Raw genomic sequence first — 18,859 nt, 5'->3', positions numbered from 1 at the left:
GAATTACAGGTTCTTAAGTTATATTGGATGGCTAAAGTTACAATGCCGGGCATTGAGGCCCCGCATCGTGCCGGCTTGTAAACGCAGCCGTTGGATTCAAGTAAAATGAATCCAACGGCTGACATTGAAAAGAAATAAAAATAAAAAAAAGGGCAACCGAAGCAACCAGTTCCCAAAGGCTGCAAAATTTATATTTTTATAATTTAGGTGTTTCAACCGTGCCCAATCTCTCTCAATTTCTTGCCTCTCTCTCAGAAATCACAAATTTCTCTCTAATTTCTCTCTTCGATTTCTTGACTAATCAAATAAAATCGAAGCCACATCTCGCGCACACAATCCAATCCATTAACTTGTTGCTTTCATCTTGAGCTGTTCGCTTCCGATCCCGTTGTTTTCGTCGCTACCGTCGTTGCCTCCTTTTTCATTCGACTTTGTCTGCTGCACAAGTTAAGGATGGGCGGCTTTGCTGGTCTCACGCTTGTGTCTTTATCCTCATGGGTACGTCCCCGTTATCTGTGGCTTAAACATCTAGTTCTTAAAGTTTACTATAAGTTTGCTGGTACTGTTAAGTGATTGAAACTATTGTTGCAGCTTTCACCCAATTTTCTGTTTATTGTTTCATTTTATCTACTTTTATCATTCTGGTAGCTTTTCTGTTCTTGAATGAAGCATCTTTAATTGGTACCTCCTAGCTTGCTTGTACCCCATCTGGCTCTGGCTTCTATCGAAAGCTTTTTTGCTTTTGTTGCATTCTATCATGTTTGATTTAAATACCCACTTTTGCTTATTTTTCACGGTCTTGTTGTTTGCATTTTAAAGTTTGTGCCTTTTTTTTTTTGGGAGGTTGGTAATATCGTGGAATTGTATTTGATTTATAAGGTGATCCAGTTGATGGTATATTTTCTTTGGTTAACTAAATCTGGAAAATTAACTTTTGTGATCTTGGGTTGTGTTTGAATGTGACAAGATGGTGGGTGCTGTTTGCATGTGTCGATAGGAGCTCTCTTTTCTGTTTGATTGATGAGAAAATGCAGGAAGAAGATAAAATGAATTTGGGATTTTAATAGTAAATTATTTATATTGTGTATCTGATTTAATTATGGAAGATTTGGCACTTTGCAGGTTGCTGGTTTTATTGTTGTCTCTGTTTTATGTTGCTCATCAACTGTTATGGTGGCTATTCTAACAAATATTCCTAGAAATGGTTCTAGGGTGTAACATGGATAACAAAGTTGTTATGTATCTTGTTTAGTTTGAGTGCTTCATGTCAAACCTCAATTTATCATTCTGTTGGCAGCTTCTCATCACTGGAGTCTTAAGCAAATGAGTGGAGTGAAGCCATTAGGTTTGCTGAATTTGTACTACTTTATAGGTATTTTACTTGACTATCATATATCAAACCAATCTTGTTTCAGATACTAATTTGTGTAAAAATTTGGGATTTATAGCTTAATTTCTAGCAAGTGGTCAGTATGTTAGCTTTGACTCTATGAATTTTATTTCTTTTTTTTCATAGCTTTATCTGGCAATGGATGATTTTGCTACTAGAATTTTTTTCTAGTTTTAGGCAGTTTTCTTGCTATTTTAGGGGGTTTTTTTTCTACTGTTTCTAGGCATGTTTACTATTGTTTTTGGATTTTTTTAATGCTTTTTAAAGCACTTTTCACTGCTATTTTAGGGTATTTTTTATAAATTTATTGCTGCTTTGAGCATCTTTTTATGCCATTTTTGGGTTTTTTTTTATTGTTGTTTCTTGTTTATATTTGTTGTTTTGGTGCTTTTTTCTGCCTTTTATTAGTGTAATTTGTTGTTGCTTCTTATTATGATTGATGGCTGTTTTTTCTTATTGACTAACTTGAAAATTTTAATTATTTGCAGGGGAGAATTCAGTTGGATATGACTAGGTTCTATAAATTATCTGGCATAAGTGTTTTATTGGAAACTTTTTGATATTAGAACAATCTTTGGTTTACAAACTTTGATGAAATTATTATTAGTTTGTAACTCAATTCGACAATGCTTTTATTTTTTGGGAGATTCTACTTATATGAATTTTGTTTTTCTATTTGTAGCTTATTTTTATAAATGAGTGTTCTTCATTGTCATTATTTTGTTTTTCATTAACAAATTTCTTTTAAAATAAGTGTATTAAAATTTGTTTTCACAAAAAAAGAGAAGAAAAGAAAAAAGTGTCATACAATTTAATCCAAAATGATTGAAGATACACTAGGTTCTAAAATATTTGTTGATGTTGAATTCTCGTCGAGCTGTGAAGCGACCAGACAACCACGCCAACACTTAAATTAGTAGTTGTTGGGGAGTCGGTTTGTACTTCTATCTTTCTTATCGAATAAGCTCTTGGGACCTCAAGCTCTTTCTCCAAGGATGCTTGCGTTCATAACAACTAGTTAGGGGATGTCGGAGATTTTTCTAACATAAACCCTCCAATGCTCAACTCATCGGATTGGGGATGTTATTAGTGATATTCAAATATTATGTTGTGAACTTTGGATGTTTAGTAGATGGATTTACTCTAGTAAGTTGTAATTTTATTGAAATTAACCATATTACTTGGAAGATTTTGCCTTAATATTTCTTAGAAAATGATCATATTGATGTTGCCTTTTCTTTCTACCACATTTTCTTTTTATCTCTCAATTTTTTTGTCTTGCCGTATATTTTCATTCATAAAAGATTGTAAATTTCAATTGAATTCAAAATTTTCATGACTTAGTAATTTAAAATATCCACCATGATTAGATTCTCTAAAAAAATAAAAATAAAATGAAATGCACCTAAAAAAATATTATACAACAAATAAGAATAGACATTATCACTTGAATTATCAAATTATTTTCAAAACTATTATCTGACTAAAATAAGGAAAAAAAGGTTGGATTAGATATGTAATTTTATTATAATTAACTAGATTTTTCTTTTCAAATCACAAGTTCTTTCCAAAGCCATCATTTTATCAATCATGTAAAAATAGTTAGACTATTAAACTTATGTGTGTAATTTCATGAAAACATTTGTAATTTGTGTACCAATTTAATTAGATATATTCCTAAATATATTTATTGGGTAAAAGTTGAATTTAATTTAATTTTAATATATTTTCATTTGTTTCTTAAAAGATTGGCTTAATTAAACTTAATTAATAATAAAAAATTTGAAAAAAATAAGTTTAGTTATAAATTATCACTTGATTTGTCAAGGAATTTTGAAATGCACTCTCATTTTATAATTAGTTATTTTATATAAACCTACCCTACCATATTTTACGTCAAACATGCAACCTATCACGTGAAGTATGCAAAACTTTGATGTTAAATATAAAACAAGCAAGAATATTCGGAAATATTCTTTATTTTGGCTTGATCCAAGACATGCAACATCTAATGTCAAACATGCAACCGCGATGTCCAACATGCAACAATAGACGTAAAACATGAAACCCGCAACAAGTCACGTTAAATATGCAATTTCTCACGTAAATAATGCAACTTTGACGTCAAACATGAAACGGACGAGAATATTCAGGAATATTCTTTATTTTGGCTTTATTCAAAACATGCAACATCGTACATCAAACATGAAATCCAACCGTCGAACATGCAACAACAGACATTAAATATGAAACTTGCAACACTTCACGCGAAATATGCAACTTATCACGTAAAGTTCGCAACTTCGACGTCAAACATGAAACGGACAAGAATATTCCAGAATATTCTTTATTTTGGCTTTATCCAAAACATGCAACATCATACGTCAAACATGAAATCCTACTGTCAGACATGCAACAACTGACGTTAAACATGAAACTTGCAACACTTCACGTGAAATATACGACTTATCACGTCAAGTTTGCAACATTAACGTCAAACATGAAACGGGGGAGAATATTAGAGAATATTCTTTATTTTGGCTTTATCCAAAACATGCTACATCGTACGTCAAACATGAAATCCTCCCGTCACACATGCAACAACTAACGTTGAACATGAAAATTGCAACACTTTACGCGAAATATGCAACTTATCACGTAAAGTTCGCAACTTCGACGTCAAACATGAAACGAACGAGAATATTCAGGAATATTTTTTATTTTGGCTTTATTCAAAACATGCAACATCGTACGTCAAACATGAAATCCAACCGTCGAACATGCAACAACTGACGTTAAACATGAAACTTGCAACACCTCACGCGGAATATGCAACTTATCACGTAAAGTTCACAACATCGACGTCAAACATGAAACGGACGAGAATATTCGGGAATATTTTTTATTTTGGCTATATTCAAAATATGCAACATTGTACGTCAAACATGAAATCCAACCGTCGAACATGCAACAACTGATGTTAAACATGAAACTTGCAACACCTCACGCGGAATATGCAACTTATCACGTAAAGTTTGCAACCTCGACGTCAAACATGAAACAGATGAGAATATTCGGGAATATTCTTTATTTTGGCTTTATTCAAAACATGCAACACCTTACGTCAAATATAAACTCCATCCGTCGAACATGCAACAACTGATGTTAAACATGAAACTTGCAATACTTGACGAGAAATATGTAACTTATCATGTAAATTTCGCAACTTCGACGTCAAACATGAAACGGACGAGAATATTCGGGAATATTCTTTATTTTGGCTTTATTCAACACATGCAACAACTTACGTCAAACATGCAACCGTGACGTCCGACATGCAACAACGGACGTTAAACATGAAACTTACAACACTTCACGCGAAATATGCAACTTATCACGTAAAGTTCGCAACTTCGACGTCAAACATGTAACGGACGAGAATACTCGGGAATATTCTTTATTTTGGCTTTATTCAAACATGCTACATCGTACGTCAAATATGAAATCCAACCCTCGAACATGCAAAAACTGACGTTAAACATGAAACTTGCAACACTTGACATGAAATATGCAACTTATCACGTAAAGTTCGCAACTTCGACGTCAAACATGAAACAGACGAGAATATTTGAGAATATTCTTTATTTTGGCTTTATTTAACACATGCAACATCTTACGTCAAACATGCAATCGAGACGTCAGACATGCAACAACTGACGTTAAACCTAAAATACTATTTTTTTCATTTTCAATTTCTTTATTTTTTGCCATTTTATTTCATTATATTATATTGTATTATAGGGTTTGTATTATATTATTTAATTTATTTATCTTTTGCTATTAATTATATTATAAAAAATTATTTTAACTTTTTTTTAATTTTTTAATTTTTATATTTTATTTTTTATATATTTTTTTAAAAAAAATATGGTGCAACCGGTTTGTTAACCGGCTGCACCAAGTCTTTGGCTGCCAAAGACAGCCGGGCTCTCTTTTTGAGAGCCCGGCATTGTAGCCAAACCCATATTTGATATAACAGTAGCGATATTCACACAACACTCAGCACCACAGATAGCACCGAACGGTGCGTTTTGAGATAAGTATAAATTGTCACTGTGGATTGACAATTGCAACACACACGCACCGTTTCCAACACACACGCTTTCACGCTCTCTCCCTCACGCCACGAATCTCACCAAGCCACCAATCTTACCACGCTCCGTCCTTCCTCACCATTCTCACCGTCGGCTCCCTCTCTCTCTTCTCCGTCGATTGCATCTCTCATGGCACCTCAGTCTCGCGGCTGTCTCAAAAATTTGACTTGCTGCTTCACTCTCCTGTTGTGTGGGGTCTGCAACATTGTTTTTCACAGCGGTTTTTTCTTATCTGATGATCCTCAAGAAAAAGGGTTGACTTACTTATGTGACCCTCATTCCTGTTGTTATTGGCATTATTATTGCCAGTAGGGTAAGACTTATAACCAGACATCCCAGCTTGGGCACTCAGGACAGTCCTGCAAGGGATTTTGCTCTCGTCTGAAGGATATCAGATTTCTTTGAGCTTACCCACTTGAAATATGAACATTTTTCACATGTAATTTTGTTACCTATAGTTGTGTACTTTGGTTGATATCTCAGAGAAAAGTTAATTCTATGAACCTTCTCATGTACATGGCTCCAGTAGCTGCTATTTTCCTTATTCCTGCTGTACTAATAATGGAAAAAGATGTAGTTGGAATCACAATTGCACTTGCTAAACAAGATGTGGAGTTCGTATGGTATCTGATCTTCAATTCCTCGCTTGCATATTTTGTCAAATTGACCAATTTTTTGTCACCAAGCACACCAATGCCTTAACTCTTCAGCTAATATTTTTGTAAATTGAGTTCAATCGAGTACATCATTTTAAGACATACCATGTGTGTTTGGCTTTCAAGTTCTTGGAAATGCAAAGGAGCTATTGCAGTGGTTGTATCAATTCTTATATTCAGAAATCTGGTATATATAACTGGGATGTCTGGTTATGGGGTCATCCTCTACAAAGAAGCCAAGAAACAGAGCAAATGATTTTCGCCAATATATATGTAGGAATTAATTTAAACAATATTAATTCATTTTATCCACATTGACAAAAGCAACAAGATACCTAGATCAATGTTGAAAAAAAGAAACCTCAAACAAAGAAAATAGCACTAGGTTGTGTTCTCGGTTTTGAGGAATATCACCAAATTTTGTTTCAGGGAAGTTCATTGCAGAAAAAATTTGAATTTGATTTCTTCATATTACCCATCATTTAAAATTTTTTTGGGGTTTATTTATTTACAAGTTATAAATTGATTTGCTTGCAACCATTGTGTAAGTTATGAGTTGATTTGCTTGCAACCATTGTGTACTGTCCATAAGGGCTGAAGTATAACAGTTATTATTTCAGTAATACGTGAGAGTTTTTTGTTAACGTGTCCAATTTACCAGTTCCTGCAAAAATGCGATCTTCAATTAACCCAAAAACAGAGCAGCAATATCAAAACTCAAACCAATGTGTTAATCAATTCAATTAAATTGATCAACAAGTAATTACAATGCGAAATACACAGCATTAATCAGGATCATCCACGAAAACATTATGTCACCCAATATGATGCTATCTTTTATTTACGGTTCATTTTTTTATAAATTTTTGAAAGTTTCAACTCAATTGAAGCCTACCTTTGAAAGCAACAAAGATTACAAATGAATCAATTACATGTACAACAGTAGGATAAAAAACCAAGCACAAGAAACGAATTCTTATCAATCTACTGAACTACAAATGATTGGTTTTTCAACATGAAAATTTACGAGAAATATTCTAAAAGCAAACTTAAAATGCCATAGCATATGTACCAAATGACACTTAAGCTAGAGGCTTGGTCTCATCCTCATCTTCTTGTATCTTGGTGTCAAGTAGAATCTAATATAACCCATCTCCGCAATCTTGTACTCGACCACAACAGGCAGTTCTGAAGACAGGTTGATGGTAACAGTATTCGACAATGGAGTAGCCCTTGTGAATGAATTTATGTATCTTAGAGCCAAAGTCAATGACACTGGCTCATTAATTTCAATTATTGTTGCTTCTTCTGGCTGCAAAATTTTCACCACAAAAGCAAACAATATATCAGATCCAGCATTTTACTCAGAATATAGAATTGAGATAGCTATTTACATTGGTGCATAAAAAATTAGTTTAGGAAAATACCTGGTTAGACTTAAGTTTCTAACCAGTAAATTATTAAAATAAGGATATTCTAATGAAGCAAATTACCTCCATGAGTCGATTACGGCAGCTGTCGATGACGAGACAACTACAGCTGTGACCCACGACTGCTGTGAATTTGGGAGGGAGAAAGAGTGACCCACCGGTGCTGGATTTGGAGGGGCGACAGAGAGAGTGACCTGGGTTGCTGGATTTAGCCGGTAGAGAGAAAGTGATACACGGCTACTGGATTTGAAGGGGGCAGGAGAGAGAGAGAGCCGATAATGAGAAGAACGGAAGAACGGAGTGTGGGGATAGAGCGCGTGTGTTGTGAACAGCGTGTGTGTTGCAATTGTCAATTAACAGTGGTAATTTATAGTTACCTCGAAACGCACCGTTTGGTGCTACTTGTGGTGCTAAATGTGGTGTGAATCTCATTTTCCTTGATATAATTATGATAGTTTGGAATATTTGGTACAAAGGATGTGAGGCCTTTGGAATTTGTGATGGCTGCACTGGTTTTGTTTTGTACCAACATGAAGAGAGTATTTTATAGTTAAGTTATCAACATCAAGGAGAAGAACCGCCAGGTAAGATATCGTTCAAACGTAATTACTAATTACTTTAAAGAGTTTGTAGAAATTAACAGTAAACTCTTTTACCATGATAGAATGTCAAGTTTTGAAAGAGTATTAATGAAACCTTTTAAAGTCGGAATTTGCGGTGATATTGTTAGTGAAACAAGAATCAAAATGTGTTCTTATGTTTTATTTGGTATTAGTATTGGTATTGGTATTGCGTATTGTTCATGAATCGTTGAGAGAATAAAGGTGATGGGTGAGTCTTTCAAATTTTGTTTTTCTTTTTCTTTTTTAATTGTTATTGACTGATGATGATAGAGATGAAAGTGAGAGGAAGAGAAAAAAAATCTAAAATTTTATTTTTAATTTATAAATTTAGGGGTGTTGGTCTTTCCATTGATATTAGTATTGGATGTAAACAAATAAGTACTTTCATATTTATATAAATAAATAAATAAAAAGAGTATAAGGTGCTAAATAGAATTTTAATAGTGCATGTAAATAAAAAGTATCATAATATTTCTTAATATCTTATGAATAAAATAGAGTATAAGATATTCCATTAAATTTGACATCAGTTAAAGATGTCAAATCACAAAAGACAAAAAGTGGGGCACCTCCTTTCAACTGTTGCAACATAGCTGAACCTTAAAAGATCATGAAACATTTAATGAAAATTTCATTGTCTAATTTGAACCACATATAATTTTACATCTTAGAAAGTTAGAAGAATTGATTTTAAATAAAAAAAGTTATAATATAACTAATATAAATTTTTTACCTCAAATATTAAGAAACTTTAATAAAAATCATTGTCTAAGCCCCAAATATGGTTGAGAATCCCTTGCTCATTCATTTACGCATTCACGTAAATTTGTATTCTAACTTTTTTACATTAATTATAAAGATTTGGGAAATCAAGTGTGATTCTCAAAAAAAAAATTATTTTGAAATTCAACTTCTTTAATGCTTCCAAAGATTTGCCGTTGATTTTCTGAAGTTTTTTTTTTTTAACCAAACGTGAATTTTTTAACAATCCCAATTACTATCCCTATCTGCCCAATATCAATTAAAAATATTTGTATCAGATAAAAGTTTTTGCTTCAAAACTTACTCTACTAAAAAGATTTTATGCTGATCTAAACCGCACTTTACTGAAGAAACTACTCTTAATAAATCCATTGTCTTCACACTTTATGAATCAATAAAAGAAATTTAAAACAATTCTATGAACAAATTTCTAACTTGAACCAACAGGCTCAGTAGTGAGGCCAAACCCCAAGGGAAAAAGCGGGTCATATTGCTCGTCACCGAAGTTCATGGGCAGCTGATCAACAGTCTTGAACCAAGTACGAGGCAGCCTCCCAGTAAATCCATAGTCTCCGAAAAGCACATCAGCAACTCCCTGGCCTTCAGTCCCCGGAAGCCAAGCAGCAACAAGAGCATCTACTTGGGGAAGATAAGGTCCAACTGTAACAGGCCGGCCAGAAACTAACACAACGACACATTTAACAGCCGCACATACATTGGTGAGCGTGCTCGGCCCTGGCTCGCTTATCGTCAAGTTCAAACTGTCACCTTGTGTCTCAGCATACGGCTGCTCTCCCACGACAACAATGGCGTAGGAAACGTTGCTGGCCTTGACATAATCCATTGACGGATTCTCACTGAAAATAATCTCTGTGTCACTGTCGACTGTGGCTGAGATACCATTCAAGATAGTAGTCCCTGCAGTATAATATTGTCACATCAATTTGAACTATGTAAAAAAATTGAAAAATTAGAAAGATCTGCAATTTCGGATAAGGTAGTGATTAATTCTTTTTTCTATCTTACCAACAGTGTTATTATTGCCGCTAAGTCCCTGCCAAGCGATAGTCCAGCCACCACATTGGTAGCCCAAATTATTGGCATGGGTTCCGGCAACTAAAATCCTGGCTGCATTTTTCGGAAGAGGAAGCGCTGCACCATCTGCATTCTCTCCATTTTTCAGTAATACCAGAGATTTTCTAACTGCTTCCCTGGCTAAATCTCTGTGAGCCTGTTAGTTCACCAAAGCTCAAATCAACACTGAATTCAAATCCATCTGTGAAAAACCATTAAATAGTGAAAGTTCGGTTTTATACCTGGCTTCCAAGTTTATCGATGAAAGTCTGATCAGCCATTGGTTTCTCAAACAAACCCATTGTGAACTTCACTCTCAATATCCTTCTCACAGCATCATCTATACGACTCATTGGGACAATCTTTCTCTCCACGAAATCAGTCAGAATATCTATGAAGTCGGTGTGGTTGAATGGAAGCATGAACTGATCAAACACACCAATTTATTTTAAGGATTCAGAATTTAAATTAAAAACAATGAACAAATAAACAAAACTGAAACCATTTAATTGAAGCTACACTGACCATATCAATACCAGCATTAACACCAGCCAGAACTGAGTAAGAGTAATTTGCATGTTCCGGTGTAGTAATTCTATCAATTCCCTGCCAATCCGAGATTACAAAACCCTGCCAACCACCAAAAAATAATAATAAATAAATCATCTGCATAATTTCAGTACTATGATCTGAAAGCTATATAATTAGTACCCTGAACTTGAGGGTGCCCTTGAGAAAATTGGTAACAAGATCGCGATTGGCGTGCATCTTCAGGCCATTCCAGCTAGAGTAAGATACCATGACTGTGGACACGCCTTTGATGATTGCGTCGTTGTAAGCTGGCATGTGAATGCTCATCAATCCATGCCTATCAATCACCGTATTGTTCTCATTGATGCCTCTCGTTGTACCTCCATCCCCAACATAGTGTTTTGCACAAGCAGCAACCTTATCCCTGTTCGTTGTATGACATCATATTTAATGTATTAAATATCCTCAAATAGTGACGGAAACAGAATTTTGGGTTCTGGCAGGTCCATAATGGAGAAAAGATAACTTGAAACAGGTCATAACACCAAAATACTTGACACTCATAATTAAATTCAAAATCATCATAAATGCAGCCAATAGCATACCTTCCGGCGACATAAGGAATGCCCTTTGGTAAGTCACTGGGAATATCTCCTTGTAAACCAGGTATAATTTCTGTCATCAGTTTAACAATTTTAGGATCCTCACTGTAGCTCTCGAAACATCTCCCCCATCTCGGATCTCTACAGACCTGTTATTATTGACGTTGTACAATGATTTTCTTTTAATCTTTTAAGTTTCAATACATAAAAAATTAAAAATATTACATGAAAATGCTTTCAGGAATCGGAAGTATATATGTATGTAATTACCGCAATGCATGGAGCAAATGCATAATTGATGCCTGTAGCTCTAACTTCAAGAGCGGTTGCAGCTCCAATCCTCCTCACAAGGTCAGGGTCCCTACAATAAAGAAGTTGATCTCAATACAAGACCTTACGATATATTAATTGAAAATTTCTCCCAAACATTGATCATATGTCACAATTAATTAAAAAGTTCAAATACATGTACCAACATTAGCTCTAATAAATTATCGATGTAAATATGACACGCTTAGTAGTTATTTAAGTACCTTGTAGCTCCCAGGCCAACATTGTGGGGAAATATCGTGGCCTTATAAACATTGTTGTGGCCATGAACCGCATCAATGCCATAAATCATAGGAATCCCTAGCCGGCTTGACAATGAACCTTTCTGAAAATCGTTGACCATGTCAATCCATTCCTGCGGCGTGGCCTGAAGGCGCGGCACGCTCCCACCACCGCTAAGTAAGCTGCCGATAGAATAATCCCTCATGATCTCTGCGGTTGCGGCCGCGCGGTCTAATTGCACCATCTGACCAATTTTCTCTTCTAGAGTCATTCTGTTCATGAGGTCTCTGATTCTTTTGCTCAATGGCTGTTGTGGGTCTCTGAATTTCATGTAACCTGGGTCTGATGCATGAATTGCGAATGCCATGCAGCATAATAGGAGAAACCCTAATGTAGCAAGTGAAGTCATCCTCATCTTTGTATTGTTTCTGTAAAACAAATTAGAAGAATACAATTAGTTTACATAAATTATATGATGAAATAGTAACAAAAAATTTAGTAACAATAATGGTAATATTCGAATATATAGATTGTAATATATTTTGACAAATACTACAAGAATTACATAAGAAGAACATGTGAAAGTATAGAAATCAGGGGGAGAAAGAAGAAGCAAGATGATAAAAAATTTGAAATCATACCAGCTTAGCACAGAAACTTTAACACTGAAAAGTGAGTAAAAACGAAAAGAATCAAGCAACTATATATAGTTTGAAAAGATGGGTATTATTGTAAGTTTATATTAGGCAAGAATATTATGTGCATGTGTCAGAGATATCTTGAAGTTCATGGAGTTTTATTTTATTTATAATCGAATATGTCAAGTATACGTGCACAGTTTTAATTGGATAAGTAAGTTTCTGAAATAGGAAATTAACAACGTTAATTGCATAAGATAAAGATTACAGATAAGTAATTCTAGATAAGAACAAATTTGAATTATTATGGATTATGCGGGATGTCAAATATTTATATAATTGGAAGAAATCCGGTCAAGATCAAACTACTTCAAAGTTTGTTGAAAAACAAAATACTGATAAACCAAAAAATCATATTTAAATAGGTAAATATTCCATTAATCTTTTCAGTCTATAAAATGTGCTATGGATCCCAACATTTGAGTCTCAATTTGAGTCCTAATACTATGTTTCACTCATTGGATGATTGGATTCCATATATGGTAAAATTACTTAAATATTAGAATACCTAGTACTGCTCATAAAATATTCTTCCATACATTTATTTGAATGCCACATTAATTAGGACTCAAATATTGGAGAATATTCTTCCATACATTTATTTGAATGGAATTAATAGATAGATTTTCATTTCATTGTGTATTAATTTTTAAACACGTCAAAATTATGCGTTTGATTTTTATTTTTTTTTCACTTCATATATCATGAATCAGCTTCTATTCAGAAACTAACGTCTCTTACGTAACGGCTCTTACGTATGAAAATATAATTAATGATGTTGAGACCAAAATCTCCTTGGGACAGTGCCGTGTAGCCTTTTGGTGCTTCGGAGTTGATAGTGTAGAAAAAAGAGTTGCGGGAGAGAAAGAAAGAGCTCTGTCATTATTTTCTTGCTTGAACCAAAACGCCTTGAGAAGGGGCATTAATGTGCACGAGGAATTCTGTCCGGAGTCGGATATTATAGTTATTGTCTCATTTGGATTTGGACGGAATTTTGTTCAGAGTTGTATAGAATAGTTACTGTTCTATTTGGTTTAGGACGGAACTGTGTTAGGAATCAGAATTCTGAGTCGTAACAATATAGTTAGTCCTACACGGACTTAGATTCTGACTTTCCACGACGGGTTAGGTCGGGAGAGTAGAGTACAACAAATGAAAAAAAAATCCAATAGCCGTTAGATTGAGGGGAGAAAGCTTCAAAATTTTAGAATTATAAATGCATCAAATTTTATTTTTTAATTTTGAGTAAATAAAATATAAAAATTGATAAATACAGCCCAATGCCCGGACGTATGATTCATTTGCAATATCTTGAAAATTACCCTCGTTTATAACTCAAACAATTAGATAGACCCCACCGTTTTAGAAAAATTTCTAGAAATATATATACAAACCTATTTCATTAGTAAATTTTATCTATTTGAATGCATTGCTCTGGATAGCAGAATCCACCCGTCTTTGAATTCCGAGAGAAATAGAGGGATAAATTTATGGCAGTTTAGCCATCGATCTCTACAACGGTGAGTGTTTTTTCCCCTTGTGGTATCCACAATTATCGGCTCTCTTATTGCGTGATTCAATAGGTGATTCATTCAATTCAATAGATTCTGAGGTTTAGAATTGACATTCCTTAACACTAGTTTTGAAGTAATAGAAACCAAAACTACGTTTAAATCTTATCACAAGCAATCTTTTGAACAATACATCTCATGTAGAAGGATAAATTGCCGCGGTGGGTATTTTAGTTGCCCTTGGTAGGTTTAGTTGTCAGACCAAATCCAAATGGAAAGAGAGGATCATAATGTGGATCTCCAACGTTCATTGGAAGCTGATCAACTGTCTTGAACCATGTACGCGCAAGCTTGCCTGTGAACCCGTAATCTCCAAAAAGGACATCAGCAACACCTTGGCCTTCAGTTCCTGGAAGCCAAGCAGCGACGAGTGCATCTATCTGTGCTAGATAGGGCTGGATCACAACAGGGCGACCAGATATGACAACAACAACGCATTTGACAGCTCCGCACACATTGGTTATGGTGCTCAGACCAGGCTCGGATATGGTCAGGTTTAAGCTATCACCATATGTTTCTGCATAGGGTTGCTCACCAACAACAACAATGGCATGGGAGAACTTGTTGGATTTCACAAAGTTTGCATCAGGGTTTTCATTGAAGACAACTTGGGTAGTAGGATCAACTGTATTACTCACCGCATGGAGGATCGTGGTACCTGTTTGTACAGATATCATTTCATTAAAAGTGCAGCGTAGTAGATGAATCTACTGCATGATAAAACTTTAACTAATTATATTCAAATTTTGGCTGATTTAATTTACCAGCTGTGAGATCATTGCCGCCTAGACCCTGCCATGTGATTGTCCAGCCACCACATTGATAGCCCAAATTGTCAGCATGACTTCCTGCAACCAGTATCTTTGAAGCTTTCTTAGGAAGGGGAACCAAAGGCTTATCAGCAGCTTCTCCATTTTTCAGCAGCACTAGTGATTTCCTTACAGCTTCCCTAGCTAATTCTCTATGTTCCTGTCCAATTGCATTATTAAATTGACATTAGCCGAATTTGAAAACATGTGAGAGAAATTACAGCCTTCTACAACAAAATACCTGACTCCCAAGTTCATTGACCAGGCTGGTATCAGCCAGAGGGCTATCAAAGAGTCCCATGACAAATTTAACTCTCAAGATTCTCTTAACTGCATCATCAATCCTGCTCATGGGGATAATATTTTTCTTTACTTGATCAGTTAAGTCATCAATGAACTCTTTGTAGTTATTGGGAACCATTACCTGGAACACAGGGATTTGTTAGAAAAAATGGAAAAAGAAATAAAATAGTAAGATCTTAGATGCTCACTGCAGGGAAGCAATAACTTCCATATACTACGTCCTAGTAAATTTGTAATATTATATTTTGAAATGACGAAAATTTTACTCACCATGTCAATTCCAGCGCTAACTCCGGCTTGGACAGAATATGAATAATTAGCATGGGGAGGAGCGGTAATCCTGTCAATACCCTCCCAATCTGATATGACAAAACCCTGAAATTACCCAACAAACACATTAATTCTATCCTTGTTACCTTAAAATTGGTAAAAGGTAAGCAAGTTACTAGAATTTTCATATAAATTTTGTTACCCTAAACTTAAGCTTGTTCTTGAGGAATCCGGTGACAAGTTCATGATTAGCATGCATCTTCTTGCCATTCCAGCTTGAGTAGGAAACCATAACTGTTGCGACACCCTTGCTAATGGAATTATAGTAAGCAGGCATGTGGATGCTGAGCAATCCATTTAAATTAATTACAGTATTGTTCTCATTGATGCCCTTGGTCGTGCCACCATCTCCCACATAGTGCTTGGCGCAGGCCGCCACCTTTTTTCTAAACAAAGTAATCAAGGAATTAGGAAAAAAAATTGTCACTGCCAAGGTTTTCATCATACATTCGTGGTTACTAATTAAATTTTCATTTACAATGTATTAAAGATTTAACCATAAAATGCTTCCTAATATGTAAAAATCGGTAGAAAAGTAACAATGATTCAGCAATGAAAATTGTCTTCAGTTCACAGCAGCTGTGTCATAAAATACAGATACATGGAGTCGTTTAATCACTAACTTGGATCATGGATGGTCTGGCCTGCTCTCAACCTCAGATGTGACTCACAATCCATCGAAACATCTTCCATAATCTTGGTTAGGCAGATTAGTGCTATCTTATGTCTTCCATAATTAAGTTTCATAATCACAACCAAAATATCTAAACTCATTTGATCAAAAGAGTTTTCCCGTCCAATTAATTCTAAGATAAGATATATCACATGATAAGGTAACACAACTGACAGATCTAACAAACATTACACACTGGAGCAACTATTACAGCAGGATCTGCCTATCACTGGCAGTGGACCGGTAATCATCAATCACTGCCTTAATTCCACTAAAAATAGTGGGGAAGAAGCAAAACAATCTCAGCTTGCCTTGCATAATCATTGATGTTGGACCAACACTAGGCTGAATCAGATAATAGTCTACTGATATTTTAGTCCTACATCAGCAATAACTTTACATATATGAAAGCATCACATGGGAAAAGGTTAGGGGGATTTTGAATTGTACCATTTAAATCAGCTTTTAATCTAGAGGACAACTTGGCCGGCCACTAATGCAATAAGGCCCACCACAATGAATTTTTTATCCAAAAAATTCCAAAAGAAGTTATATTTCCATATGAATCTGAAACTAAGAGGATAAAAAAAACAAATGAAATGCTGATGCTGTCTAGGTAATAACCATACTGCAGACCAAATAATGTGATCTCATTTACAGGTAAAGCTAGAAAAAGGGAAAGGGCTTGCTGAACTAGATATTTCATTTCTATAATCAACTTATTATTAAAATATAGAGACTAAAATGGCCCATCATCAGGTCTTAGCTCTTGAGTAACATCACATAAAGATGTCCAAAAGAAGTTTATCCTCTCATCGAAACTATACAGATAATACTCGCCGAATTTTGACACTTTAATAATGGCAAATTGGATAATCGGAGCTTTTAGAACATAACTTCAGAATAACTAGCACCTAATTAGAAAATTTACAAGGAAACATAACTATTAGACGGGGGACCAAACCTAGTCAGATTGGAAAAGTATCAGAAACAAATTTGTTCACGGCAACAAAAGTGATAAGCATCACAACTGGGTCACAAAGAAGAAATAAGTAATGGGTCAAATAAGCTATTAGTAACAAGGGATCTTACTTTCCAGCGACAAAGGGAACTCCCTTTTTAGAATTGGCTGGAAGGTCTCCCTGTAAACCGGGTATAATCTCAGTCATTGCTTGAACAATCTTATGATCTTCACTGTAGCTCTCATAGCACCGTCCCCATCTCGGGTCTCTACAAACCTATGACAGCAGAAACAGTTGGTTAGAGCACACTTTGTTAAACATACAACATGAGACATCAAAGAATATCAGTCTTTAGTTACCGCAATGCACGGAGCAAAAACATAAGGGATTCCTGTAGCTCTCACTTCAAGAGCAGTTGCATCGCCGATCTTCTTGACAAGGGCAGGATCCCTGGTCAACAATAATAGTCAAAATTACGCGCACAGAAAGATCCCAGCACCACCATTTATTCAACAAGAAAACAAATCAAATGATCAATTATCTGATCTAATAGTGACCAGTATGTTAGTATTAACGAACAGAAATTTCATCTCCAGTAATCAAACAGAGAGAGTATTTGAGCAAAATAGTAATCGCAAATTCAAGAAATCAACATTCTACCACATAGATTGAACAAAATATTTGATAAGCACGAGTTCGCAAAAAAGTTGACACACTTGCCTGGTCACTCCAAGCCCTACATTGTGAGGGAAAATCGTGGCCTTATACACATTGTTGTGGCCATGAACAGCATCAATCCCATAAATCATAGGAATCCCAAGACGGGTCGAAAGAGCCCCCTTTTGCAACCCATTCACCATGTTCACCCACGTCTCAGCAGTTGCTTTAGGAGCAGGCACACTCCCTCCTCCACTCAACACACTCCCTACACCAAATCCCCCATTCGCCACATTTTAACATAATGACCTCATAAACAAACACATAAATACTAATGAAGTTGGTTCATATTCATACCAATGAAGAACTGCTTCATAACATCTGGGGTAGCAACAGCGCGCTCGATCTGAGTCATCTGGCCAATCTTTTCAGCTAGAGTCATTCTGCTCATCAAGTCCCTGATCCTAGCACCCAATGGCTGTTTTGGGTCCTTGTATTTGATGTAAGTGGCTTCTGTAACCGCTGCCAAGAAGCACAACAGCAGAAACCCCAACATGGGTACTGAAAATCTCCCCATTTTGGTTTGTAATCTGCATATTTTCAAAAACAGTCAGAAGTGTATATTACTTAAAGAATTCAAGCATGTACTACAATGAAAACAGAGGAGAAAACAGAGCATTACAATGGAACTTATGAAGAAAAATGTACGTTACCAGAAGCAGTGAAGTGTGAACTGTGAAGTGGGAAACTAATAACTGGGCGAAAAAGAGACTTGAAAGAGATAAATAGATTAAATTTATATATTTAAAATAAATGCTGCGGGAACTGCAGCTGGTTTACAAGTCTCTTTCTTCGAGAATATGGGATTGGGACAGGGTAAGCTCAGAAAATTCAAGCGCATTGGGCCACTATTTATAGAAACTGCTTTAAGATTTCTGATGTGGTAAATACCATATGGGTCCCTAATGTTTTATAATGTTTCGAATGGTATATGGTATATAGTTTATCATTTGTATGAAATATGCCTATGTCCGACGTAGAAATGGCCAAAGCACCCTCAGGTAGTCAGGTTGTTGAATTTT

At 35.3% G+C, this 18,859-nt stretch overlaps 2 protein-coding genes, 1 long non-coding RNA gene and 1 pseudogene across 4 annotated transcripts; 2 read left to right on the top strand and 2 right to left on the bottom strand.

Moving 5' to 3' along the window:
• The first annotated feature begins 32 nt into the window (after positions 1–32).
• On the top strand, positions 33–2,065 carry LOC102624925 (uncharacterized). Its single transcript, XR_008050813.1, has 2 exons — positions 33–498; positions 1,879–2,065. It is a non-coding gene; the product is annotated as an uncharacterized LOC102624925 (long non-coding RNA).
• A 3,666-nt stretch (positions 2,066–5,731) lies between these two features.
• On the top strand, positions 5,732–6,456 carry LOC127899405 (probable sugar phosphate/phosphate translocator At3g11320; annotated as a pseudogene).
• Positions 6,457–9,347: 2,891 nt separating this feature from the next.
• Positions 9,348–12,531, bottom strand: LOC102614195 (uncharacterized). Its single transcript, XM_006487816.3, has 9 exons — positions 12,416–12,531; positions 11,756–12,202; positions 11,493–11,583; positions 11,226–11,371; positions 10,801–11,044; positions 10,615–10,719; positions 10,332–10,514; positions 10,042–10,246; positions 9,348–9,933 (listed from the first exon to the last, which is right to left on the bottom strand). Exons 2-9 carry the CDS (start codon positions 12,187–12,189, stop codon positions 9,446–9,448), a joined length of 1,896 nt encoding a protein of 631 aa, XP_006487879.2. The 5' UTR covers positions 12,190–12,202; positions 12,416–12,531; the 3' UTR covers positions 9,348–9,445.
• A 1,513-nt stretch (positions 12,532–14,044) lies between these two features.
• Positions 14,045–18,658, bottom strand: LOC102614874 (uncharacterized). 2 transcript variants are annotated; one of them, XM_006487741.3, is made up of 10 exons: positions 18,460–18,658; positions 18,135–18,367; positions 17,841–18,045; positions 17,480–17,570; positions 17,251–17,396; positions 15,628–15,871; positions 15,426–15,530; positions 15,094–15,276; positions 14,808–15,012; positions 14,045–14,701 (listed from the first exon to the last, which is right to left on the bottom strand). In XM_006487741.3, exons 2-10 carry the CDS (start codon positions 18,352–18,354, stop codon positions 14,214–14,216), a joined length of 1,887 nt encoding a protein of 628 aa, XP_006487804.2. In that variant the 5' UTR covers positions 18,355–18,367; positions 18,460–18,658; the 3' UTR covers positions 14,045–14,213. The 2 variants fall into 2 exon arrangements, with proteins under 2 accessions (XP_006487804.2, XP_006487803.2); XM_006487740.3 differs by having other exon boundaries at positions 18,491–18,658.
• Positions 18,659–18,859: the final 201 nt, after the last annotated feature.

Source organism: Citrus sinensis, chromosome 8, assembly GCF_022201045.2.
Source record: "Citrus sinensis cultivar Valencia sweet orange chromosome 8, DVS_A1.0, whole genome shotgun sequence".
Classification (NCBI taxonomy): Eukaryota; Viridiplantae; Streptophyta; class Magnoliopsida; order Sapindales; family Rutaceae; genus Citrus; species Citrus sinensis.
The sequence above is the reverse complement of the archived record's forward strand: the minus strand, read 5'-3'. Positions and strand labels throughout refer to the sequence as shown.

What these genes read in the sequence shown, in the direction of transcription:
- LOC102614874 (XM_006487741.3), bottom strand. Translation starts at nt 18,354, where the DNA reads ATGGGGAGATTTTCAGTACCCATGTTGGGGTTTCTGCTGTTGTGCTTC. An exon ending in GTAGGGCTTGGAGTGACCAG is followed by an intron (nt 17,571 to 17,840) that starts GCAAGTGTGTCA and finishes ATTGTTGACCAG; the next exon opens with GGATCCTGCCCTTGTCAAGA. An exon ending in TTAGCGCTGGAATTGACATG is followed by an intron (nt 15,277 to 15,425) that starts GTGAGTAAAATT and finishes CCTGTGTTCCAG; the next exon opens with GTAATGGTTCCCAATAACTA.
- LOC102614195 (XM_006487816.3), bottom strand. Translation starts at nt 12,189, where the DNA reads ATGAGGATGACTTCACTTGCTACATTAGGGTTTCTCCTATTATGCTGC. An exon ending in TTAATGCTGGTATTGATATG is followed by an intron (nt 10,515 to 10,614) that starts GTCAGTGTAGCT and finishes GTGTTTGATCAG; the next exon opens with TTCATGCTTCCATTCAACCA. An exon ending in CGGCAATAATAACACTGTTG is followed by an intron (nt 9,934 to 10,041) that starts GTAAGATAGAAA and finishes ATTATACTGCAG; the next exon opens with GGACTACTATCTTGAATGGT.